The sequence below is a fragment of the Denticeps clupeoides genome, chromosome 16 (genome assembly GCF_900700375.1).
Source record: "Denticeps clupeoides chromosome 16, fDenClu1.1, whole genome shotgun sequence".
Classification (NCBI taxonomy): domain Eukaryota; kingdom Metazoa; phylum Chordata; class Actinopteri; order Clupeiformes; family Denticipitidae; genus Denticeps; species Denticeps clupeoides.
In genome coordinates, this window is record NC_041722.1 from 8,178,176 (window position 1) to 8,204,584 (window position 26,409).

The following is a 26,409-nucleotide window of genomic DNA, read 5'->3' on the forward strand; positions in this document are numbered from 1 at the left end:
CAAGAGGACCATCCGAACTGCTGAATTTGTCATTGGGGTACTTTAAAAAATATTATGCCCCGAGTCAGGAAAACTCCAAACCATAATGGCAGTCTCTGCTAATTAGATGCTCTGTCATTCCCCTTTCCTTTAAGGGAAAGCAAGTCAGAGACATTTCTATTAATGATTCAAGTTCCTATAAAAAAAAAAAAGCCAAATGAGAATGACCCTTTTGGAAAGAGGGATGCAATACACACAAGCATGCACACACACACACACACACACACACACACAGTAAATACACCGCATTGTCGATTGCTGCTCTTTTGCTTTTGCTTGTCGTCTGATGCTTATCACATAATCACACGTAGTTCTTTTATAAAGACATGTGCATGGTCATTTTTGTTTAGTTTCAGTTCAAGATAATAGACATACAGCAGAATGTATGTTAAATGAGATTTCACACACATATAATAACAATATTTGTAATTTATTATTATTATTTTAAATAATATTTTCTTTTGTACTATTAAAATAGTGTGAATTGTTGTTATTGCTTTTAGTATTGCTCAGATTTGTACCAGGCCAAAAAACTGAGCTGAGTGTTAAAACCAACCGCACTCTGGACAAATGTTACGATATAATGTTATTGTACGTAACACTGATATTAATTCTCTTTGTTTCTCACTGTGCCTCCGCATTTCCTGTGCGAGGCTGACGCCCGTGGTGCATTATGTCGAGCAGCAATTTTGTGAATGTATTATTATGATTAGGATCATTTTCCGACCGTGGCCCACGCGACGTGTCCTCAGCAGAACGCACCAACGCGACGCCACGTCGGGGGGTGGGGATTCCCTCTGCATCCTGCTGAACGGAGCCCGGCGTCGACGCCAAATCGCTTTCCGCGGCTGTGTCAATGCGCGCGCCCGTCCCTGCCCAAACAAGGCGTTTCTGAGCGAAATCGCGGGTGCGCGCGTTGATTCGAAAGGGCAAACGACGTTGCGTGTTCGACGGCCACCCCGCGACTTTTATTGATCAACGAGCGCGTGTGCTGTCGTCACCGTGCTGCCGTCCACAAATATGGAACGGCGTCGTGCACATAGACTCCGAAACCTAGATTCGCATGTAATTAGGCAACACACCGTTTTGCTCTTCTCCTGCGGCGTTGATACTTTACAGATCACGAGTTGTTGACGCGTAACAGATTTTAGCAAGTATCCGCAGCATGCAACAGCATATATATTGTGTAGCTCTAGAACACCGAGAATCTAGTGAAGAGGAGCTATAGTCATGCAGTCGTGCCGAAGCAGGGTTGCCAGTTTCTCTATTTTCACGCCTTTTTGCCTATTTTAAAACCAGTGATTTAAGCGCGGGCGTCACAATGAAGATAATTCATTATGTTACGATTCTGCAGCTGGGCTGACTGTGGTTTTTCTCTCTGCCCCGTGTTACCGAGTTTTGCTCTTGACACAGTTTGTTGAAATTCACATTTTCATCTTTCAACCCCTCCATTAAAACTGTGACTGAGTTGTCTGGTATGAGGTTCGTTAAATATATATATAATAACATTGCGGACAAGGTCCAGTGCGCGAACAGCCCTGTGTTCGAGATGCTCGTCAGCTGCAAATGTGGCGAACACCTGGCAACACGGGTGCCGTGGAATGCCGTGAACGCGCCCGCCAGCGCCGCTGCGGACAGATCCCGTCCTTCCCCGATCGCGGTAATCCGGCCGCCTGCGCTGCGGGGACGTCTGACTTTAAAAAAAGGGGGCTTGGAGCTGCACCCGCCTCCGCGGAACCCATCGACATTTCGCTCATGTGCGTATCGGGAACGCCGAGGCCGTAAGAGATACGCAGGCCGGGATGGGATTCCCAGTCGCGCGCTAGATGGAGAAGCGGAGCGGCGGTAAATAATTAAAATCGCTCCGGGATCGGCGGGTTAAAATGCATCTCCACCAGGTGCTGACCGGAGCCGTCAACCCCGGGGACAGCTGCTACTCCGTGGGCAGCGTCAACGACGTCGCGTTCACGGTGAGTGAGTGGCGGTGGCGGCGGCGGTGGTTAGCGGGCTAGCTACCGTCCGTCATCGGTAACGTTTCACAGGTCAGCGGGAACCGGCGCCAGCTGGAGCTCCGGGTCCGTGGTGACGGGGGGGGGGGGGGGAGATGCTGAAGGAGACGAGGCGACGTGCGCGACAAATGATGCTGCACCAGCCAACATCCCGTTATTACTGGGACAACGACAATGACAATCATTAATATTATTGCTGCGGACAGCGCAAAGGTCAAAGGGCGCTTTACTGGTGTGGAATTCCAAATAGATAAATTGCCAGCTGGTCCAGACGTAATATTAATATAAGAATGAAGCATCTTGGGGATCCCCTGGGCGAGGCGTGCGTGGTGAAATGTGAATGTGGGGGGACGCGTGTAGGGGGGACACCGGGCTCTCGGTTTCCCTGGCCCAACATTTGGCGTCAGCGCGCCTCACGGATCACTGGGACGCCTGTCATTGTGACAAGCGCGTCAGCTGGGCTCCGCTTTACCATCCGAGCGAGCCGTGCCGTTCCGGCCGCCCGGACCACCGGTGGCCCGTGACCCTGCGATCAACTGCGGTGGTGGTGGTGGTGGTGGTGGTGGTGGTGGTGAGCGAAAATCAATACCCCTAATCAACTCTGAATGGTCTGACGGCCTACGAAGAGCCTGCATGTCGTGGCCTGGTGAGGACGTGTAAAATGTAGTTACTAAAGTAACGCAGATTATCATGGCTGAGAAGAATCGCAGCACCAGAGCCCCCAAAAAACGAACGAGTTATGTGGAAATGTGCCGCTCAGCTGCAATATTTGACAACATAAACACATAAGTTTCATTTTAAATCTGCAATTATTGTAATAGGTAACAAAAATGTGAGTGTTTATGAAAAATCTGACACCTAAAATTTCTGACGTACATCAATAATAAAAGTACATTGTGTGATTATGAACAGTAATATATAAAATCTTATCTTTGTATCAATGGTTTGTAAAAAAAAAAATAATGCAGAAAATCATCAAGTGAATGCAGCAGCAGTACAATTTACAGTAATGGGGTTTAGTTCGGCTCCATTGGTAGTTTGCTGTATGTACGGTAGTGACGACAACTGGACATAATTCTTTTGATAGACAGAGAGAAGAAGAAGAAGAAGAAGAACTCACTGTCAAACGTGAAATTTGGACTCGTTTCCATTGTTGAGCAATGCACAGGGAGGAAGTGAAAGGGAGGGCACCAGCTGACTGTAGGATAAAAAGATCTGTGCCGGTTCGGTAAGCGAGTCCGGTGGGGAGGTGCTGTCGGTACCGGCCCTCGGCGCGCTGAGCAGCGCCGTCAGTCAAAGCCTCGGGCGCTCGGAGGAGATATTCTGTATTATTGTTTTTTCTTCATTGGTCCGCTTGAGTCAGGCCCGGCGTGTGGCGTTTGACGTGGCGCCATTTTCGTAACCTAACCTGTATGTGTGCTGGAGCCGTAACCCTGGAGAGACCTGTCCACGCCGCCCTCGGGTCTCCTCCGCCAACGTCCCCAGACTTTCCTGCCTGGTGTTCAGCTAAAAACGGCAGCCTGACCAGAACCGGGTTTTAGAAGGCCCGGAAGGCCTCCCCGACGCTCGCACAGCAAGGGAAGACGTTCCTACCCGCGGCTTATCTGTCATGGCCTCCGTCAAAGCCAAGCCGGTGATGGGCTGGCCGTCTCCACGCCCTTTTTTTTACATACCCAACGGCCCCGTAACGCAGCGTGTGTACGAGCGGAGAGCTACGCTGGAGTCGTTATACTCTATACACACACACACACACACACACACACACACGCACGGTGAGCCCGGCCCGCTTTACTGCGGTCGCCGGGCGCTACAAGCGAGGCTTTTGGTTCCCGCGCCGCTTAAATAATGTGCGGATCAGGTTGTCGGCGTCTCCCACAGCCCCGTAAACGCCGCCGGCGCGGTGAGCCGAGCTGTCGCCACCGTATTACGTTGCGGCCGGCCGAGGAGCGACGCCTTGTTCCGCCCTCGCGTGTGGCGGAAGAGGAGAGAACTTGGTTCAGGAGGGACTGTAAGCGGTGCGGCGTTGTTACGAGCGGCGGGCGACCATGTTGGATGGAGACTAATACGGGCAAGCGTATTGCCGGGGAGGCCGACGGTGTATACACACACACACACACACACACACATATATATATACTAACATTTATGGCTGCAACTAACATTATGATGGCTGCAAATGTTTCAGCGTCAATATATATATATATATATATATATATATATATATATATATATATATTGACGCTGAAACATTTGCAGCCATCATAATGTTAGTTGCAGCCATAAATGTTAGTATATATATATGTGTTAGTATATGTTAGTATATATATATATAATGTATATATATATATATATATATATATTGACGCTGAAACATTTGCAGCCATCATAATGTTAGTTGCAGCCATAAATGTTAGTATATATATATGTGTTAGTATATGTTAGTATATATATATATAATGTATATATATATATATATATATATATATTGACGCTGAAACATTTGCAGCCATCATAATGTTAGTTGCAGCCATAAATGTTAGTTGCCTACGTGTCTACATGGTTGGTATTATTGCGTATGAAGCTACGCTCCACTGGTGCAGGGGCGCCTTCCATCTTTTTTTTTTTGAAAAAGAAGCTGATTGGCTGATTGACTTCCCATTGGATGTTTGAGGAAAGAAAAACCTTCGGATAGAAACGGTGTTGCCACGCACTGCCCAAAAAGTACAGGCACAAGAAGAACGTTTTAGAACACTCTTCAGACGACGGTAAAATATGATTCTACAATTAATATAAAATAGAATTGCAAAAGCAAGCGCTTGGTCTTTTGAGTGTGTACTGCAGTTTGCAGTACAGCATGTAAATGTTTTATGCAAAATATTAATATTATTTTAAATGCATGGGCATATTTTACCCATGATCCCCTTGTGATTGAATAGAAATGAATCATTGCATGATATCCAGTAATATCTTGATATGGATGTATTGAGCGTGCTATGGTGGCTGCAGAGAAGAGAAAGTCACCGCCTCTGCTGCGAGGGGAGGCCTTTTAAATACGACTGGCCAGTGTGTGACGGTGACCGCCCTCCACCCCCCACCCCCCCCCCCTCCCCCCCCCCTGTAATGTGCGCTGCAGGTCCCGTCCCGCCATTTCTCACCCTGCTGAAGCGCAGAGACGCAGGAACAGGCCCGCGCTCGATCCCCGTCACCGGGGAAACCACCACTCTCCGGGCCGCCCGTGTCGTCACATTGTGCTGAGCGAGCGTTGGTGCGCTTGTGTGTCCTCGCGGTCTTCTGTTCCCATAAATAACTCATGAGGGGAGCGGGAGCGGGAGCAACGCTCTGCCGCTTTGGACGGGGAGGGAGCGGCGGCCGTTCAGTCTCTTATTTCCCCCTGCGCCGGTTTACCTTCCACTGCGGAGCCACGGCACAGAGCCACGCCCCACCCGTATCTCGTCCAGGAATACGTGCAGAAACACCACCTTTACATCTCAGTTCTAAAAGATCCTCACTATTACATGCACGTCTCATTTGATTCCATTAAGGTGGTCACAGTTATGGTACGGGATGGTAGTAGCCTAGTGGGTAACACACTTGCCTATGAACCAGAAGACTACAGAGTCACAGGTTCAAACCCCACTTACTACCATTGTGTCCCTGAGCAAGACACTTAACCCTAAGTTGCTCCAGGGGGACTGTCCCTGTAACTACTGATTGTAAGTCGCTCTGGATAAGAGCGTCTGATAAATGCCATAAATGTAAATGTAAATGTAAGTTATGAATACTAAAAAAAAGTTTCAGATTATTGATTTAATGGTCACTTTTTCGGTTCGTTTTACTATTACTGTTGAGTACTGCTGGGAACTATACCACTTTGATCATTTTGTGTGTGTATTTACATTACTGCTAAATGGAGACACGCGGCTGCCAGACATCCCATATATTGATTTCGGCTCCACGAATATCCCGGAAACTAGAGCAAGCAAACAAGAGCATGCAGGCGAGACGGTACCGCGTGCAGCGCACACTTGAGAGAAGAGAGCGTGTGTACAGTACAGGCCAAAAGTTTGAGACACCTGTGTTTTCTTTATTTTCATGACCATTTACGTTCACAAGTAGAGAATTAACGGTGGCATGGCCTGCAAGCATTACCACTTGAAAACCTTGATCTATTCTATATATACTCTATCTACAGGACAGGCCAAAAGTGTGGACACACCTTCTCATTCAACGTGTTTTCTTTATTTTCATGACCATTTACGTTGGTAGATTCTCACTGAAGGCAGCAAAACTATGAATGAACACATGTGGAGTTATGTACTTAACAAAAAAAGGTGAAATAACTGAAAACATGTTTTATATTCTAGTTTCTTTGCTCTGATTACTGCTTTGCACACTCTTGGCATTCAATCGATGAGCTTCAAGAGGTCGTCACCTGAAATGGTTCTCCAACAGTCTTGAAGGAGTTCCCAGAGGTGTTTAGCACTTGTTGGCGCCTTCACTCTGCGGTCCAGCTCACTCCAAACCATCTCGACTGGGTTCAGGTCCGGTGACTGTGGAGACCAGGTCTCCACTTTTTGTTAAGTACATAACTCCACGTGTGCTCATTCATAGTCATTCATATACCAATGTAAATGGTCATGAAAATAAAGAAACCACATTGAATGAGAAGGTCCAAACTTTTGGCCTGTAATGTACTGCATGTGCCTGTTCATGTAGCACGTGCTAGACAAATATGGAATCAAATTTATTTTATTTATTATTGAATTATTGAAATACTTACTGGACAATAATGGGAAGCCCGTCCACATTTGTGTCAAAACTCAAGCAAAACTTCAGGCAGCGCAAACAAGAAAGTCAGCAGCGTTACAGTAAAATAGCGAGCTGTAAGCGGAAAAACTTGCACGTTTATGCAACTTATATAATTACATACATTATATTGATGCAACTTAGATGTTTTACTTTTCATATCATTTTTTTTCACATATCAGTAATTTTCTTCTTTCAGCGTCTTATTTTTGCTTAACATTAGCAACGTTTTGTTCAATAATTTGTGCTCAAATTTGATTCCATAAACAGAGCATCCTGATGGACTTATTTTGCTAAGTAAACCAATCAGATTTCAGTGGGCGGGCATTTATTTAACTGCTCCAGGACCAAAGTTATGATAACTCTGAAAACTGATAACTGTTCTAGGTTCAGTGTAGCATCATGGCAGAGGGAGAGTGCACCAAAAAGTAAAAAATATAAAACGCATTTTACCTCAGTTTTATTGGGGTGTCTGGGCTGTTGCAGCCCTGGAATATAGTAGTATAGTAGTACCGTGCAGTACCGTGTGCCGTGCTTCAGTGTGTAAAGGTAGCTAAGAAATGGCTGAAATCGGAGCCAAGGAGAGCAGCGATAGTCATGATATTATATGTTAATAAGCTGTTTATTATCTCCGGTGTCTTTAGTTTCAGTCTGGCAATATCAGAAACATCTTTAAATAAAAATTGATTGAAAAATCGAATCGATTAATATGAGAAAGTATATCATGATAAATATTTCATGGCCATTTTTGACAGCTCTACTGTAGAGAATGCATGATGATTTGCAAAGAACCCTCAAACATATGAACGATTGCATAAAAGACTGAATTTGCCTTTCATGCTTGAACATGCAGGGCTGCTTCCTTTTTCGTTTTATTCTTGTTACATTGCTGTGTCTCACACTCCTCTTGTATATAACAGGTATTTGGTATATTGAACGTCATTTATGGGTGTCTGAAAATTGTTAAATTAACAACCTTTACTCACTTGGCATTTTGGGACACTGTTGGCCTGTGGCAGGTCAGTGTTACGTAAAGAACTCCATTTGATGGGCGAACGTAGCGTCCAATTAGCTAGAAATGATGTCTTGTTAGTAGGGCTGTAATCACATTCACCACCCTGGCCGTATGAATCACGGAAAGCTGTAGTTTCTGTGATGGATGCTTTTATTTTATTTTACATGCTGTGTAAATTGGAGTCATTTTCCCTGTGCTCTGGCCTGAATCCTGAAATTAGGCACTCATTGACTTTAGGAACATGTCGAGATTCATTTGAGTTTCGTTTTTCGCCTTAAGGACATCATGGTTCATTTTGCTCTTTGGATATACAATCTTTAAGATGGAAAAGCACCTCTAACTGGTGAAATGATGCATTTTGCCGATCATGTTCCATAATGCGCTGTTTCCACTGTTTTTATGCTTTTTTAGTTGAGTAGGTGGTGCTGATGTGTGCAGTGCCTACAGATGAACATGCTTGCTAATGGCAGTTTCATCTGATCGTAGGCCTATGGATCGGGCTGTGACATTGTCATCTTGGCCAGCGATTTCGAGTGCGTTCAGATCATCCCCGGGGCTCAGAATGGAAATATCCAGGTGGGCTGCGTGGAATGTTCCCATCAGCTGGGGAGGGTAAGTGAGCTCATCTTCCATCGCACATCTACCGAACAAACGATTTAAAACGCGTTGCTGAATGATGAAAGGGCCGCGGACATCCAAAGATGCATTGGGGTACACGGGCCCGTTCCCCGGCAGCTGTCGGGCGGTCGGGGGCTCTGCGGGAGCCCGTGTAAAGCGTATCCATCTGCTTTCGTAGCAGCGCTGCGCAGTGTGGCCGAGCATTATTGCAAGCCTGCTGGATGTTCCTCTTGGGCGTCCTGACTGTGTTGGCCGCACCTGATCCCTGTTGCAGCATTCCTCGCCTGCGCTGGTGCTGCAGCCTGCCAGGATGCATTGGGAGTGATGCTGAAAATAAAACCGAGACCTTTGGCTTGTTCTAGAGAGACAGTGCGGCTTGATGAGATCAGACAGGGACGCGACAATTATTCATGATGGGATGCTTAATGTCTTTTTGTCTTCTTTTAGAGCGCCGCTTCCTATGGGAATACTTGCGCTGCATTTTTCAGCCAATAGTAACTAAACAAACCTTCAAATTGAACAGATGGTTACGTTAGGAAGGCTATGGTGGAGGGAATGAGCAAATGTTTTAGCTGATGTGGTTTCCTCCCCACTTTTGAAGGAGATTATATGAAACATTGTGCTGCCCAAACCTGTCCTTGAAGAGAACCAAAATATGGACCGGAATTTCAGGAGATGACCAGGAATGAACAGTCCATGTTGCATAAAGCTGTTCTAGAGAGAAAGTGCTGCTTGATTAGATCAGACAGTTGAATGAATGACAATTATTCATTATGGGACGCTTAATGTCTTTTTGTCTTCTTTTAGATTGCCGCTTCCTATGGGAATACTGTATGCATTTTTGAACCAATAGTAACTAACCAAATCAAAAGGCATAAGGTGAGTGTGTCTGTGCTGTGTGCTCATCATAAAATTTCATAAGTTAATTATTTAAGCTGCTCTTTCCCTGGTGTCTGGTAACTCTATTAAGTGCCCTGCAACTCCAGTGTAGGGCTATTTATAACGTTTTTGCATATCATATAATAAAAAGTGCATGCATCTGCATGCATGTTTAATTTTAGCTTTTTTTTTTTTTTTAAATATACCCTGAATATGCAAGTATTTTTTCCCTTTGAGTTAAACCTCTAATGACATTCATTGAATTAATTAATTATTATTATAAATATTTATATGATAAAAATATAAAATGTGTCCATATTTATAGTATAGTATATATTTGTCCCTATAATATTCATAATATTTGTGGATTCATTTATTTTATTTTTTTTTTCTTTCTTACAGCAACTTAATTACCAATGGCAGAAGACTGGACAGTTCTTCCTAAATGCAATGACCTACAATTTGGCATGGGATCCGCAAGGTTAGGCCATATATTTTAACGTCGTGTTAAAACCAAACTGTACCATATAGCTGCTCACGGGGCACCCATCGGTGATCTGATGGATGTTGTGTGTGAGTTTAAGAGTAAGAAATCTGAACACAAGGGCCCAGCACGCAGCAAATTAGCGTTGGATGTATGTCTTTCACAGTGTGTGTGTATTCAGATACGTTTCAAGCTGTGATTTAAAGGACTACAGAAATGTCTTATCAGCCTGCCAGATTTCCTTCAAATTGAACAGGTTACCTTAGGAAGGCTATGGTGGAGGGAATGAGCAAATGCTCTAGCTCATGTAGGTTTCTCCACACTTTTATGGTTTTGAAGGAGATTATATGAAACATTGTGCTGCCCAAACCTGTCCTTGAAGAGAACCAAAATATGGACTGGAATTTCAGGAGATGAGCCGGAATGAACAATCCTTTGTTCTGTGGTTTACATTAGATCTTGAATTTCAGAAGTGTAAACTGTGTGTGTGTTTGTGTGGCGGTGGAGGAACTGGTTCATTGCCACCCAGCTGGCTGCATGTAATATGTGTGAGTGCCTCAATCGGGCTGCCAAATTTCATGCGAACTGTTCTGTTTGCTGCCATAGCAACCCATCATCTACAACACACTGTACCTTAGCAACTTTGGTGGATGACAGCTAAGCTCGAACTTCATTATGGACACGCTAAACACATATTAAAATGTTAGACATTTCAAGGCATAACCTTCCAAAAATTATATTTGTACGTAAAACTGATCTGGTGTATTTTGATATGGAAACGTAGCAAAAGCCAGACCAGGCTTAATGTGGTAAAGAGTAGCATTTGAATTTTGCAACATCAATACCCATTTTTATTTACAATTATAAGTAATATTCCTATATATTTATATTGGAGCAAACTACCCACCCAGCTGTTTTGTTGGTGTACAATTCCTCTACCTGTATTTATGTTACTTGCAGTGACTGATTACCATTTATATCCACTGCAGGACCATAGACAGGCTAGGGGAACCAGTATTAATGGTAAATAATCTCACAAAGTGAAAATGTCACTTTCCAAGATGCCTAAACATTCGTCACATCATGGGTACCTCTCACGAGAGAGTTATTGTACCACATGTTTATTCACTTCCACTCGCACTAGTGGATCCAAGAGATTAGAGAGTTAAACTCACGAACCTTGGTTGGGGTTTGTCAGGGGGGGAAACATGCCACAAAATCTGTCTTTTTGATTGCAACCCAACCCCCGGGGGATACTGTGTAATATAGACCTTGTAACGTCAAATCTCTTTAGAATTGGTTAGTAACTGGCTATCAATTTTTGGTTAGTAACTGACTATCAAACAAAAAGCAGGATTTTTCAAATATAAACTGTCTGGATTTTTTCAAGTTTATGTTAAATGATTGAAATGGTTTTAGCCCCTGTGGACCAATGAAATCAATCAATTTGCGGAATTAAAAATGTTTGCTCTGGCCCCAGGGAACCGGATCCTGGCGGCTACAGAGCAGCTGCAGCTGTGGGCACCGCCGTCCAGTGACATACTGGTGGAGGAGGATGACAGCCAGCTCATGGATGACAAGATACACCCCATCCTCAACGACTGGAAATGTGTGTGGCAGTGCAAGTGAGTCTCACAGTTGGGTTCACAGCCTATACAGGTGATGTACTAGAGAAAAAAAGTCCACCTAACCCAGAATTTGCATCAGAATGGCAAGTCATTTTAGTGACACAGGGTAAACCAAGTCCCCAATCGCCCTCCCAGCGCCCCCCTGAAACACAGCCGATGGCATCAAATGTCTTTCTTTTTGCATTACATTTCAGTGTTTATACCTACATTACTATGGTATTACGAATCGTAATACCATAGTAATGATTCTGTGTCCTCAGCATTTTACTCGCATTATCATACTCGGCCATTATCAGACTTTCTATTTTGTTGTAGAATCTGTTCTGTTCCATTCCAGCTGGAGCAGAGATTACAGAAGCGCAGGCCTCTTCTCATATGTTTCGTTCGAACAGGGCAGTGAAAGTAGTGCAGGGATTCTACAACATGCACTGTTTCATGGACTCTGTTGTCACATTCATATTCATATATTGAATTGTAATGTAATGTAATTTAATGTAATGCAATGAATTTTCTGTTGGCAAGTTTCATGTTAATGCATCATATCTTTAAGGACTGCAGCTGCGGTACATATAACCAAGTGGTCTCCTGACGGGGAATACTTTGCCACAGCTGGCAAGGTACGAAACCCACCATTATCTCATCTATTCATCTTTTCCGTTCCCCTTCTGCTACAGGGTTGATAATCACATGCTTCTTCTTTTATGATTTGCGCGATGTAACTTTTAGCATTCTTCTCTCCATGGGTGCCTGTCACAGGACGACTGTCTCCTGAAGGTGTGGTACCCAACTACTGGCTGGAAGTCGGCTGTGGTCATGCCCGATCTACCCGACAAGAAGGCCGCTTCGGTGCACTTCTCATTCGTTTACCTGGCTCACCCCCGCACAGTCACCGGCTTCTCCTGGAGGAAGACAAGCAAGTACATGCCGAAGTGAGTTCCTTTCATACTCGGCCAGCATGTTGCACTCATGCAAACTACCGGCCATGTGCCCAGGTTATATGAAGAGTTTATCTGTTACTAATGTCATTTGTCATAAAAACCTTCATAAATGCTCTATTGTTGATTTGTCTGATAGCTCATATAAATCAGCAAACCCACTATCTCAAATGTTAGAGTATTACCTGATAAATTGAAATAAAATACTTGGGCAATTCAGCTTGTTTGTGATTGTTCTCGCTTCTCCTTCACTCAGGGGTTCAGTGTGCAACGTGCTCCTGACGTCCTGCCAGGACGGGATCTGTCGCCTGTGGTCTGAGACGCTGTTGCCGGAGGACAGTCTCCTTGGGGGACTGATCTCTGAAAATACCACCAGCTTCAGTAGCAGCCTGCCCAACCTGGGCGGCCAGAAAGATAAGATCCAGCATGCACTGGAGGTAAAATTTAACATGGCACAATTCACATCTCTTCTTTCTGTCTCTTCCGTCGTGGTTTCATGAATTCCCTGATGTTTCAACCCCGACTTCCAGTCCATTCACCACCTGAAGCATCTTCGCCGGGGCCGCAGGAGATCCTCAGCGCTGGCTGCTCATACTGAGCTTCTACCCAGCCAGCTTGGGTCCCACGAAGTCCATCGGCACATCTCCCACCATGCCAACGCCCTCTGCCACTTCCACATTTCTGCTAGCATTAACCCCAACACCGGTAAGAATAGAGGCTATGCAAAGATCGGCTCTTTCAGTGGCACGGAGAAACCACTGACGTGAATAAATACATTGTTTTAAGTTATCATCATATTTGTATTCATTATTGTTCATGGAATAATATAAATCAGAGAAAGTCAACATGCTTTGTGTTCTCCTGACCATCAGATATCCCCTCTGTAATGGATGGCTCTCTCTTCTCCGCTGATGAGGCCACTGGAGGCTTTGTGGTTCATTGGTTGAACAACAAAGATCTGAGCTTCACCACATCCATGGACCTGTTCATGCAGCAGCTGAGGAAGCTTTCTGAGCAGCCTCTGGAGCACGCCGCAGAGGATCTCGACCAGGATGGCTCACCGATGAAGTTTGACTTTGGTATGAGCAGCTTCTGTTGTGGAGATGTGTATTGTGGAAGCACATATTCTGTTCTGCATGTGGGTTTTAGGTCATATGGGAAGGGGGGAGGGTGTCATCATGTGCAGATGTCGGACAGTTGTCTGGCGATTGGCCTCCACAGTTAAGAACCTGTGAATCGGGTAATTGAATTAGTCACACGCTTGAGTGTCTGGCAAAATCGATAATCTAATTAAGGAGATTTAGAAAATCTCCTGGCACATAAATCAGATGGACTGTACTCCTGACTGCACACTGAAGTGTATTGCGTGAACCATAACTTAATCCATGAATCATAATTAGATGAAGTTGATGAAGATGAAGCATTTACCACCTTTCAGTCTTGTTTTCAAACTCTGATTTACCAACCAGATAAATCCGAGCAATGTGAACATTATGAACAAAAATGGAGTGGGGATGACTCATTGATATTAACAAAGATTTTGTGCCTTTCAGACCTGGATGAGATGTCTGATAAAGGCTCCTCAGAGCATGAGGAGGGGGAGCAGGAGGGCAGTACAAAGGCCTCCTCCCCCGGTTCCAGCAGCAGCGTTCCCCTACCCACCGTACTTCTGGACAGGAAGATGGAAGCCCTGACCTTGGAGTGGAACAAAAGTCCAGACATGCTTTTCACCATCCATCCTGTAGATGGCTCCTTCCTGGTGTGGCATGTGAAGTACTTGGACGAATTCATCCCTGGCATATTTAGACAAGTTCAGGTATAATCAATTTTTTTTTTATTTGTTATGCCAGCTAATTAAATGAATGCTGTTTGAGGTTAGAATGGAATGCAATGGAAGAAATAAAAAAGGTCCTATCTGCAAAACCAGAAATGTATCAGACAGGACCCATAATTTGCATTTTGTGTTACTACATCCTGTAATTTCTATATTAAATTCTTCTGTTTTCTATTGTACATTTATGCTGATAAAATACACATATATGCCAGTACTTCAGCATTCTTTTAGATTGTGAATTTTTAGCATATATTATTTTATGTATTGTATTCTTTTTACTATATAGTATATAGTTTAATTGTGCCTGTTACATTGACAATAATGATGATTAATATTTTGTACTGGGGATTTGTGCATAGAAGTTATTTGGCTTAATTTAGTTCAATTTTATAGTTCAAGCTTATATACTGCATTTCAAACAGCAAAGCATTTACAATCACAGCTCTGTTTACCACATCACCAACATTCTTAAGTCTTTGACTTGCACTTTCTGATGGAACAGATACTGTCCCCTAGTGGCACCACCTGATTGTACCCAATAGAATGACCTTTTTCTTTTCTGTCCCCAGGTGTCGTTCTCCTCCCGTATCCCTGTAGCGTTTCCAACTGGTGATGCCAACTCCCTGAGCAAGAACATCATGATGTACGCCTGTACCTTCACTGAGCTTGAGACCAACGAAGCTCTGGAGCAGAAGCGCAAGTCCAGGCACATGTCCCAGAGTGGCTCAGCCTCAGCCCGCCTGGGCACCACCGCGCTTGGCCATTCACTGGCGGCCATCATCGGGCCGGCTGTTATGATGGTCTCCAAGCACGTGGACGGCTCCCTCAACCAGTGGGCGGTTACCTTTGCAGAGAAGTCAGCCTTCTCTACCGTGTTGACGGTCACTCACAAGTTTCGCTACTGCGGCCATCGCTTTCACCTCAACGACCTGGCCTGTCACACTGTGCTTCCGCTTCTGCTCACGTCTTCTCACCACAATGCCCTGCTGACCCCTCCCTCCAGTGATGCGAGCTTCGACGACGAGCAGGAGGCCAGGATCATGGGGGGCATTCCTGGGCGACAGCTGCGGGGCTTCCCGCGTAAGCAGCTGAAGAACGCAGCCACACGTACCTTCCACGACCCCAACGCCATCTACAGCGAGCTCATCCTGTGGCGCGTGGACCACATCGGCCCCCTGTCGTGTACCGGTGGCGTTTCGGAACTGGCCCGCATCAACTCGCTCCACACTTCTGCCTTCTCCAACGTGGCCTGGTTGCCCACGCTCGTACCCAGTTCTGTGCTCGGTAAGCGAAACCCTGTCGTTTCTGCTGATGTGTGTTTACGGTGAAATGAACTCCCACGTTGTTCTTTCCAAGATTGATGTTCTCTTCCCTTTTAATTAAAAATCCTCGCCAACACTCTCTTCCCTGAAAGGCACGTACTGTAACTCGGCCAGCGCTTGTTTTGTGGCATCTGACGGGAAGAACTTGAGGCTGTACCAGGCGGTGGTGGATGCGCGGAAGCTCCTGGATGAGCTGTCAGACCCGGAGACCTCTGTGAGCTGTCTAAACTTCCTCTTGGTTTTAATTACCGGCTGGGAAAAATTTAATGAAAAAAATGTAGTAGCCTAGCGGTTAACGCACTAGCATATGAACCAGGAGACCCAGGTTCACATCCCACTTACTACCACTGTGTCCCTGAGCAAGACACTTAACCCTGAGTGTCTCCAGGGGGGGACTGTCCCCGTAACTGCTGATTGTAAGTCGCTCTGGGTAAGGGCGTCTGGTAAATGCTGTAAATGTAAATGTACTAATGGACCTCCTCCCTGTGTGTAGAAACTGGTTGGGGAGGTGTTCAACATAGTCAGCCAGCAGTCCACCGCCCGGCCGGGGTGCATCATCGAATTGGATGTTATAACTAATCAGGTTAGTTGCCTCAGAAACTGGCTTTTTTTTTTTTTTTATTGAACTGCTGTGCAGTCAGGCATGTGCTCATGGTTTTTTTATTTCTCCTCTATCTCTCCTCCAGTGTGGCTCCAACACCCAGCTGCTCCATGTCTTCCAGGAGGACTTCATTTTAGGATACAAGCCGCATGACGATGCCCCCGACTTCAGCACGTTCTCTTTCCCTTCCCCCGAGGGTACAGCGGATTCGATCACAAAAACATATTGGGGGAAAAAAAAATGAAACTTTTGCGTAATTTGTTCCCCCTATTTTGCCTTTTTGGTATAGAATACCATGCACCCCCTTTCTCAGAGAAGTTCTTTCTGGTTGTGATTGAGAAGGATGAGCAGCACAATTCTCTCCTGCAAATGTGGCATCTGCATTTGAAATCTGTCCAGGCTTGTGTGGGTAGGCATCACAGCGTCCCTGTTCTTACATCAGTAATCTCGTAATGCCTTGACGAGGCATTTTCTCCTGGCATAATTATCAACAGGAATGTTCTAAAAATGTATACTGCATAAATTGCTAGTTAATCATACAAATGTCGGTGTTATGAGATCAAATATTGAGTATCTGGCATATTCCATAAGACCAACTGGCTTTCCCCCAAAGACTTCCTTTTAAAAATGGCCTTTTTTATCGTTGGGGTGGGTGCAGATGAGAACAACCAGGAGCTAATGTTCCAAAACCAACTGATGGTCCCCCATGCGCACAACCACGCTGAGTCATCCCCTGAGACGTCGCCCGGACCCAGACCCCTGCCTCGCTCCTCCTCCTCTGCCAACCTGCAGTCTGCCAGCAAGCTCATCCTCAGCTCTCGCCTGGTGTACAGTCAGCGCATGGAGCTGCCCGCGGGGGTGGAGGTCATCCGTGCCACGCCCTCCGCTGGTACGTTTTTCCCTTCTTTTTAATCTGGAGATTCGAGGTAATGTCACCGACCTGCCATCTGCGACGTGTGAAGAGTAGGAGCTGCTTCTCGGCAGAGGTTATACTCTTCACTTCTCACGAAATAGAATTTCTTCTCCTGGCTCAGGGTCAGGACAATACAATCCACTCATTAGTTCAGTGTTAATATGAGAACTTTCCTGGAATTAGATGGAACTGACCCTATCAGCAGTGTCTCTCAGCCGCATAATCTCGCCCACGTCAAAGCTGTGTGAGAAACAGTCCGTCTGAACTTCTTAATCTTTTTTTCTACATTTAAAGGCAGAATGGCCTTATGTAATGTTGCTTTGGATTAAACTCATCTCATCTCTCTCCTGAATGTTATTAGCATTGATCCTGTTCCTTTTTCATCAGGCCACCTCAGCTCTTCCTCCATCTACCCTGTGTGTCTGGCTCCATATCTGATTGTGATGGCGTGCTCAGACGGCCAGGTCCGGTTCTGGCGCTGTAGAGTGGATGTGGACCTAGACGCTGCAGACCCCGAGGAGGGGCGCTCCTACCACTGGGAGCCCTGGTGCCTCTTGAACGAAGAGGAGGATGACAACAGCGCAGTGAGCGTGTCTGGGCGGCCTGTAGCCGTCAGCTGCTCCTACACAGGTCGTCTGGCTGTGGCCTTCAAGCAACCGGCTCCTAGCAACGGCTTTGTCGCTCCTGGATCAAAGGAGTTCTCCATGCATGTGTCCACCTATGAGTGCGAGTCCACTGGTGGCTCGCAGTGGGTCCTTGAACAGACCATCAACCTGGAGGATGTGGCGCGACCTTCTGAGGCGCTGGACCCACGGGTCAGTGTGGACAGCAACCTGTTTATTTACAGCAAGTCGGACTTGTTCCTGCACAGAGACAGTCCCAACATCAAGCACTTTGTCCACCTGGACTGGCTGTCCAAAGAGGATGGCTCGCACATCCTGACAGTGGGCGTGGGCTCCAACATCCTGATGTACGGTCGCATCTCTGGCATGGTCAACGAGCAGATTAGCAGCAAAGAGGGTGTGGCAGTCATCACTCTGCCACTGGGGGGCAGCATCAAGCAGGGCATCCGCTCTCGCTGGGTGCTCCTGCGCTCCGTGAACCTGGTTTCCTCCGTGGACGGAACCCCGTCTCTGCCCATGTCTTTGTCCTGGGTGAGGGACGGCATCCTGGTGATCGGCATGGACTGCGAGATGCACGTCTATGCCCAGTGGCGGCAGGACAAGAAGCCTGGTGAGGCGGAGGGTGACAGCCTGTCCTCTACCGACGACGTCACTGCTGTGGGACGCGCCGTGTCCACCGCAGCCGAAGGCCGGGCTCGGTCCAAGAGCGTTTTTGAGGGAAGTGCGGGAATGGACGACGCGTTCCGCGCCCCCGCGGTCATTCAGGACGGAGGCCTGTTTGAAGCTGCCCACTCGCTGTCTCCCACCCTGCCCCAGTACCACCCCACCCAGCTGCTGGAGCTCATGGACTTGGGGAAGGTGCGGCGAGCCAAGGCCATCCTGTCTCACCTGGTCAAATGCATCGCGGGGGAGGTGGCCGTGGTGAAGGACGTGGAGGCCGGGGAGGGTGGCACACGCCGCCACCTCTCCCGCACCATCAGCGTGAGTGGCAGCACTGCCAAGGACACCATCGTGGCTGGGCGCGACGGCGGCCGAGATTACACGGAGATCAACTCCATCCCTCCGCTGCCCCTCTACGCGCTGCTGTCCGCCGATCTGGACACGTCCTACAAGGTTGCTGAGGAGGCCAGCAAAGGCGCCAAGGGCCCGGAGAGAGAGGCGCAGAAGTCCAACGACGACCAGTACGCCGACCTCTTCCAAATGCAGACGGTCACCACGGACGACTTCGTCAGCTTCGCTACAGAGAAGGCCGAGAAGAAGTCCCGGGTGATCAACCTGTCCCAGTACGGGCCGACGTACTTTGGGCCGGAGCACGCCCAGGTCCTGTCCAGCCACCTGATGCACTCCAGCCTGCCTGGCCTCACCCGACTGGAGCAGATGTTCCTGGTGGCGCTGGCCGACACCGTGGCCACTACCAGTGCCGAGGTGGGCGGCTCCACAGACAAGCAGTACACCGGTGAGTCTGGTCAGAAAGCCCGAATAATGATGCCATGTTGGCGTAAACAGTTGATGGATATTTTAGGGTAGGATGTAATGTTGTCCCTCTGGTCCATTTTTGTCCAAGAAGGATGGTCTTGGACTTTATGGCTTTAAAAACAGACCAGAGAGTGGAATGTTGCTACGTGCTCTTTGCCATGACTGAAATGTCAGCCCAAATGGCCTTAGTGACAGAAATAAGCTCCATGATTGCATTGTTTGTCTTTGTATGTTTGTCTCTTTGCTTTTTACCCACAATTTTAGTTCAATTATTTAGTCTCTCGCTAACAGTCCATAACAGAGCGTTCCAGGCCATACGTAAGCACTGATGTGTGTTAAGTAAGTTCAGGGACGTACCATGCGTTTGAAAATGTGCATTTTGTCATAGGCTATATGCTAACATGCTAGCATTCAGTTGTTTCGATTCAGATGCGTGTGCACTTATTATTCAGTAGAAGCCATGAATTCAATGGATTAACAAGAATGAGCAATTAACAAAAATTGTGCTCATAAAAATGGCCCTAATAAAATTCTGATAGCTAATGTCTGGATTTTAATTTAAAGGATTTATTTATAATAAATCCATGCCAGCTACTACTATTGGTATTGGTGCCAATTTTTAGGAGCACTGTTTTTGTTGATTAATTGTCAAATTTCTAAACTAATTTGAAGAACTTTATTCATCTATCCTATCTAATATTTACTATCCAAAGTGTAAATTTCACTGTAGTACAATATTCAGTAGACGACATTATACTGAGCAGACTGTGTTCAGCATTGTTATTGTATTAAATTGTGATTTTATCATTTTTTTACATGTTGTGAAGGTGTGAAGTGAAGAACTGGGGTACATTGAAATTCAAAAAATGTACATATTAACTTTGTCCTGCAACCATTTAATAAAGAAATTCTAAATCGATAGAATCTGACAGTACAGTGAAGAGCAGAATTAAATTGCTAATGATTCAACTATTATGTTTCCAAAATCTCGCGGTGTAAGCTTTCATATTATTCCCGAGAGCTGTCGTAGACTGAAAAATGAGGTGGATGTTGAGTTGAATCCGTAGCAGGGAGCCACAGCAGGATCAGGCAGTGGCCGACTGAGCGGCTGTAAGGGGGAGTGAAGGCCAGACCGGACCGTAGGGCTTGCGTTGCGTGACCATGCTGTAAACATCCCAGGGGTTGGGAGCTGTGTGTGAGCATCATGATTTGCTGGCCGGGCGTTTTTTTTTTTTTTTTTTAATCGCGTGCAGTCACAGTGAACTGTCAGGAAATTATAGACTGTAATAGTAATGTGGGCTCTACTCTCAGTTGCATAATATTCAGTCACATCTAGCAGGAATCCCAACATGACATTAATAGTAATAAAGGATGCATTCTGATCATATCTGGTTTGCTCTTGTGCATCCACACTGTTCTTAAAATAGCAAATTTGCATTCAAATTGGAAAGACCTTCCTATTTTGAAGCACAATGAAATTGCTCCTGAGTGCAATAGTAAATTCTGCTCTGTTGTGTGTTAATGGTAATAACTTGAGCTATTGGGCGTAAGTTGTCGGTCTGTGTGTTTCTAGGCGGTGAGGCTCTGGATGAGTGTGGACTGCGCTATCTCCTGGCAATGAGGCTCCATATCTGCCTGCTGACCTCCCTGCCTCCACTTTACAGAATGCAGCTGCTCCACCAAGGTAAAAAGCCATCCAGTGTGGCTTTCAGTTAAACTTACACCACATTGCAGGACTAATAAACTTAATCCATGATCTTCTGTGCATGTAGGAGTGTCCACATGCCACTTTGCCTGGGCCTTCCATTCAGAGGCAGAGGAGGAAATGCTGAACATGATCCCTGCCATGCAGCGGGGCGACCCTCAGTGGTCTGAGCTCAGGGCCGTGGGTGTGGGCTGGTGGGTCCGTAACATCAATACCCTACGCAGGATGGTGGAGAAGGTGTGGTCTGGTCCCATCGCAGTGTATCTGTGTACTGTGTATACCACTGAATCCCATAAACCTGAATCATTTTCTATGAGATGCGAACCCAGTGTTGCCATAGCACGATAATTATTGTATTTGTACCATAAATTTAAATTTACGTATGATAATTTTACCCCTTCACTTTACTTATTTCATTAACATGACGGGGTACAGATCTCTGTTTTCATCTGGCTTTGCTTGTTTATGCGCAGTCGTCTCACGTGCCTTTATAGCCATTCAGTGCGGTGTTTGTTTAATATAGATCTATTATTATGGCCCAGTGATAAGAAGCACTGATAACACACAAAATACAATTGAGTTTGACCCTCCTGATTTAACACGTGGTGACGAATTAAGTAAACGATGATGAGTGGTTTTAGCGCAGGGTTGTACGGCAGTTACGGAAGAGTAACATACGCAACATCGCCATCAGCTTACAGAAATGAATTGGAGAAAAAATATTACTGAGTGTGTACAATAGTTTTTCTCAAAATACGGTAATTTCAAGATGCTACTACGATACTTCAACATTTCGAATCTGGCAACACTGCGCCCATCTGAAAAGCGCCTTTCGTTGCAGCCAGCAGAGCATATATCTGGCAACACTGCAGAAGGAGCAAGTAGAGAATGTAAGAGCTGACTGTCATCGCCCTTTACAACTAATTTTTATAAAAATACCATTCCTGGGTGGCAGGAAGATACTCGTAGTTTCTTCTCACCCAGCTAACTAGCAAGTAGTTCTTCTTTGTTTCAGTCTGTCTGCTTCTTAAAAATCCTAAAGACATGCCCCAAGCGCTCTGTCTGCTATAGTGTTTTCTGCGAATAAAGGCACGTTTTGTCCGCAGTGTGTTCTCACATCATCGCTGGATGAGAGTGCTGTTCTGTGAATACTGAACCTCACAGCAGGCATCATTTCCCATCACGCCGCTTACCCTGCATGCAGATTTAACATCCTCATTCTGTCAATGGACATACGACAGCTTAATGACTTCCCATTAGGGTTATGAAGTTCATTATCTTGCCAGATCTGACTTTCTCCTCCTCCTGTGCTCGTCTCTCTTTATGAAGGTGGGGAAGGCTGCGTTTCAGCGGAATAACGATCCTTTGGATGCTGCTCTCTTCTTCCTCGCCATGAAGAAGAAAGCTGTTCTGTGGGGTCTTTTCAGGTAGAGGAATCTCTGACAGTAGCGCTGGAATGTGCTCACGTTCGCCAGATTGAGTTTATTTTTGTGCCCACCAGATCCCAACATGATGAGAAGATGACCCAGTTTTTCAAAAACAACTTCACAGAAGACCGCTGGCGAAAAGCGGCGCTGAAGAACGCCTTCTCCCTCCTGGGGAAACAGCGCTTCGAGCAGTCTGCTGCATTCTTCCTGCTCGCTGGCTCCCTGAAAGACGCCATTGAGGTTTGCCGTGATGTTGTGTCTTTAACCCCGCTCTGCGCGTTGATCTAGGTGAAAAACCACTCCTCATCTCCCCATAACAATAGAGGGTGCAGGTTGGGGCGAGATTCCATTTCGCCCCACGTGTGTTTATATTATCAAATCTCCTCATAATGCTAATGGTAGGTGTGGGTAAGAGATGGCCGCCTGCTGCAGCCCTCTCGGCACACTCTGTAGTCTAAACCTCTCAGATAAATGATGAGCCGCGCAAGTGACACATTTAACTTACCTTGGGGGGGGTGGGGATGTTCAATAAGGCTCAGTCAAAACAAAGAGATAGCATCTGTCTGTATTGGAAAAGGCTCTGGAGGCTTCACTCTCATGCTGTCTGCTTACACTTCAAATGCAGCTCTGAGGACGACTGGAACGATCATTGTTCAGTTGACCTTTAGGGCGCTCTCTCACCTTAGTGCGCTTGCTTTGGTCCAAATAAGTCCAAGAGAACCAAAACCACTCGAGAACTTTCTCTCTGCTGATCGGTCAAATGTATCGCTGCGGGAAAAATTTAAGTTAATACAGGAAGCAGACAGATAATTATTCACTGTTCTCAAATCATGTAATGACCTTTTCAGTTTTTTCACAGATCCATTTGATTAATGCACGTCCTGTGTTGTCTTGTTACTCCAGAACATCACGATATTGTTTTCAAGACGTAACCGTGCTACATGTTTTGCCTAAAGCGGTACATGCATGTAATATAATATAAAATGGCCAGGGCAACAGCCAACCTGCGTGAATTTACTTCCATCATGTCCCTCCAGTTTCTCACGCACATTGTTCCCGCGCCGATACTTCTGACCAGTCAGCAGAGAAAGTTCTTGTGTTATTTGAAGCAATGCATTTTGGTTTGCTCGGATTGTTCCCTGTGTGAAAGGGAACCGAATCAAGAGGAAAATGATGCAACGCTCAAAACTCACTGACCAATACGAACCAAAGGAAACATACTAAAGTGTGAAGGCGCCCTAAATCAAATATTTTCCATAAAGATCCATCTACAATTATCCTGAAAGATCCTACGGTGAAAAAAATGACTGTGGATGTTGTAGGTATGTTTGGAGAAAATGGAGGACATCCAACTAGCCATGATTGTAGCGCGTCTGTACGAGGCAGACTACGAGAGCTCATCCACGTGCCAGGGCGTCCTGTATGAGAAGGTTCTAGGCTGCAAGCGGGACGGCTCCGGCTTCAACTGCACCAAGCTGCACCCCGACCCCTTCTTGCGAAGCATCTCGTACTGGATCATGAAGGATTACACCCGCGCCCTGGACACGCTGCTGGAACAGATCCCCAAAGATGAGGACGAGAATCCCAGTGGGTATCTGGGTCAAATGTTTGTCAGACATACAGCTCTGGGGATAAATAAGAGACCGCTGAACTCAGCACTCGCATTTCATCACAGTTTTGACAACTGAACTGAAATTAAATTAATTATATGTTATAAAATAGGGGGATACGTTCTTAGTTTAGTTATTGGATATTTCTATTTTAACATGTTTCAGCCAATATAGAGATAATTTTACACAGAACACAAGCACATTGATTGAGTAAAGAAGAGAAAATGTTGCTTTGGCCTCTATATTTTATTTTCTCAGAGTTGTATAGTTCAGAATAATTGCTGTTTATATATATCTTTTTTTTACTGTCCTGTTTTGTCATAAGCTCATGTGCGACATTTCTCTCTCAGCTGTCATGGTGAAATCATGTAACCCAGTGGTCTTCAGCTTCTACAACTACCTGCGGACCCACCCACTCATAATTCGCCGGCACTTCGCCAAGCCCGAAGGGACGCTGGCTGCGGTGGGGCTGACTGCTGAGAAGAGCAGCGCCGATGAGATCAACCTGATCGAGCGGAAGCTGTTCTTCACCACCGCCAATGCTCACTTCAAGGTGGGCTGCCCTGTGCTCGCGCTGGAGGTTCTCTCCAAGATCCCGAAAGTCTCCAAGAAGGCTGCTGCATCCTTGAGCAAGGGCTCCTCAATGGTGAACATGGGTTCTTCTCAAGCCCAGGAGAACGGGGGCCGTGGCACTGACCTAGACTGGGGATCTGGGGCAGAACCCTCTACTGGAATGGACTGGAGCCAGCCACTGGTTAAACTGGAGGACGAGGGGCTGCAGCTGGATTGGGGAGACGATAAAGGGGACGATGAGGACGATGAGGATGATGGAGGCCTGACTATGAAGAAGGCAGAGCCTGTGGAAATGACCAAAGCATCCAGTAGCAGTGGAGAGGGTAAAGCAGACAGTCTACAAAGGGAGGACTCTACTGGCGAGTCGGAGGTGGACGTGATCGCTGAGCAGCTCAAGTTCCGGGCGTGTCTGAAGATCCTGATGACCGAGCTGCGCACGCTAGCCACGGGCTATGAGGTGGATGGAGGAAAGCTGCGCTTCCAGCTCTACAACTGGCTGGAGAAAGAGATCGAGGCCATGCACCGCATCTGCAACTACAAGCCCCCCGCCCAGGAGACCAGCGGCGAGCTGGAGAAGTTTGGCGAGGTGCCGGACGGCTCCATAGACCTGGACGAGTCGCTGGAGCGCTTCGAAGCCGGCGCCTACGAGCGCCACCAGCTGGAGCGGAGGAGGCTGCAGGCCAAGCAGCAGCATGCAGAGCGGAGGAAGGCCTGGCTGAGGAAGAACCAGGCGCTGCTGCGCATCTTCCTCAGCTACTGCAGCCTTCACGGGGCCAAAGGAGGTGGCGTCACCTCCGTCCGGATGGAGCTGCTGTTTCTGCTGCAGGAGTCTCAGCAGGTCAGGCAAAACACCACAGTGCAATAACATCAAGACACACTATACAAAAGAGAGTCCATGGTCCATTTTTTACTATTCATCCACAACTGCTGCCAGTCCCGCCCCCTTTCCTGCATAGAGTAAGTTTAAGTTTGGAAGATGAAGAAAACTGCTAGAATGATGGTATTTAGGGCAGAGTTCTAACTCCCATACCTGGAGGAGCAGGTGCTGCTGAATTTCAGGTGTGAAGACCAGTGAGAATCAGTAGCTACCTGGGAGAACTTAACATTTCATCAGCAGCACGTACTCTTTAGTGTTCAGTAATGCAAGTCTATCTCTTTAATAGGGTTATTGATTATTAGAAATTATATGAAAACAGTCGCAAGAAAAAAAAAATTCACAAATTCACACTAGTGCATCAGCAAATATCGGTTTGACTACATAATTAATTCTAATAGTATTCTTTCTGTCAATTACTGTTTCTTTTTTATGTAAAGCAAGAGTATTTCTTTGTGACCCTAAGCTTTTGAAGAATAGTGCACCAACTGGTTAATGAACTAATATCACTTCTTTTTATATTTATATTATAAGAAATCAAGTTATGCCTTGGGTTGTTGAAAATTTTAATTCTATATAATTGTATCTTCCTCATCCTTCCTTTTCTTGTAAAATCTCTATTGTCTTCTATTTAGAACTTGTCTATTGAGTTTTGCTTTTGCCCTGTAATTGGTGTGTTGACTGTGGCCATCACGGTGCTTCAGTTTCTGATACGTCCTCCCTGCAGGAGACCACAGTGAAGCAGCTCCAGTCTCCTCTCCCTCTGCCCACCACACTGCCTCTCCTGTCTGCCAGCATCGCTCCCACAAAGACAGTCATTGCCAACCCTGTCCTACACCTCGGCAACCACATCCATGACGTCCTCTACACCATTGTACAGATGGAGGCCCCACCTTTCCCTGATATCCTGGATGACCGGGTGAGGGTCATTTCTTAAATAAGCCTTCATTCTTATTAATGGCCATGCTTCGAGAGTGTTTTTGGTGAAAGAAGTGTGTGTGTGTGTGTGTGTGTGTGTGTGTGTGTGTGTGTGTGTGT

General features: G+C 46.2%; 1 protein-coding gene across 4 annotated transcripts in view; it reads left to right on the plus strand.

Annotated features, from left to right (window-relative positions):
• The first annotated feature begins 1,641 nt into the window (after nt 1-1,641).
• The window catches only part of dmxl2 (Dmx-like 2), a 39,124-nt gene continuing 14,356 nt past the window's right edge, over nt 1,642-26,409 (plus strand). For all 4 annotated transcript variants that reach the window (XM_028955913.1, XM_028955914.1, XM_028955915.1 and 1 more), the window contains exons 1-25: nt 1,642-2,009; nt 8,356-8,481; nt 9,295-9,366; nt 9,769-9,847; nt 11,331-11,475; nt 12,029-12,095; nt 12,235-12,407; nt 12,670-12,850; nt 12,944-13,118; nt 13,286-13,492; nt 13,967-14,229; nt 14,817-15,531; nt 15,662-15,783; nt 16,063-16,152; nt 16,256-16,367; nt 16,460-16,579; nt 16,829-17,059; nt 17,471-19,162; nt 20,756-20,866; nt 20,955-21,124; nt 22,217-22,314; nt 22,389-22,554; nt 23,637-23,901; nt 24,275-25,335; nt 26,099-26,290. In XM_028955913.1, coding sequence (XP_028811746.1) covers nt 1,923-2,009; nt 8,356-8,481; nt 9,295-9,366; nt 9,769-9,847; nt 11,331-11,475; nt 12,029-12,095; nt 12,235-12,407; nt 12,670-12,850; nt 12,944-13,118; nt 13,286-13,492; nt 13,967-14,229; nt 14,817-15,531; nt 15,662-15,783; nt 16,063-16,152; nt 16,256-16,367; nt 16,460-16,579; nt 16,829-17,059; nt 17,471-19,162; nt 20,756-20,866; nt 20,955-21,124; nt 22,217-22,314; nt 22,389-22,554; nt 23,637-23,901; nt 24,275-25,335; nt 26,099-26,290 — 6,720 coding nt within the window. In that variant the 5' untranslated portion in view covers nt 1,642-1,922. The remainder of the gene's footprint in view (nt 2,010-8,355; nt 8,482-9,294; nt 9,367-9,768; nt 9,848-11,330; nt 11,476-12,028; nt 12,096-12,234; nt 12,408-12,669; nt 12,851-12,943; nt 13,119-13,285; nt 13,493-13,966; nt 14,230-14,816; nt 15,532-15,661; nt 15,784-16,062; nt 16,153-16,255; nt 16,368-16,459; nt 16,580-16,828; nt 17,060-17,470; nt 19,163-20,755; nt 20,867-20,954; nt 21,125-22,216; nt 22,315-22,388; nt 22,555-23,636; nt 23,902-24,274; nt 25,336-26,098; nt 26,291-26,409) is intronic.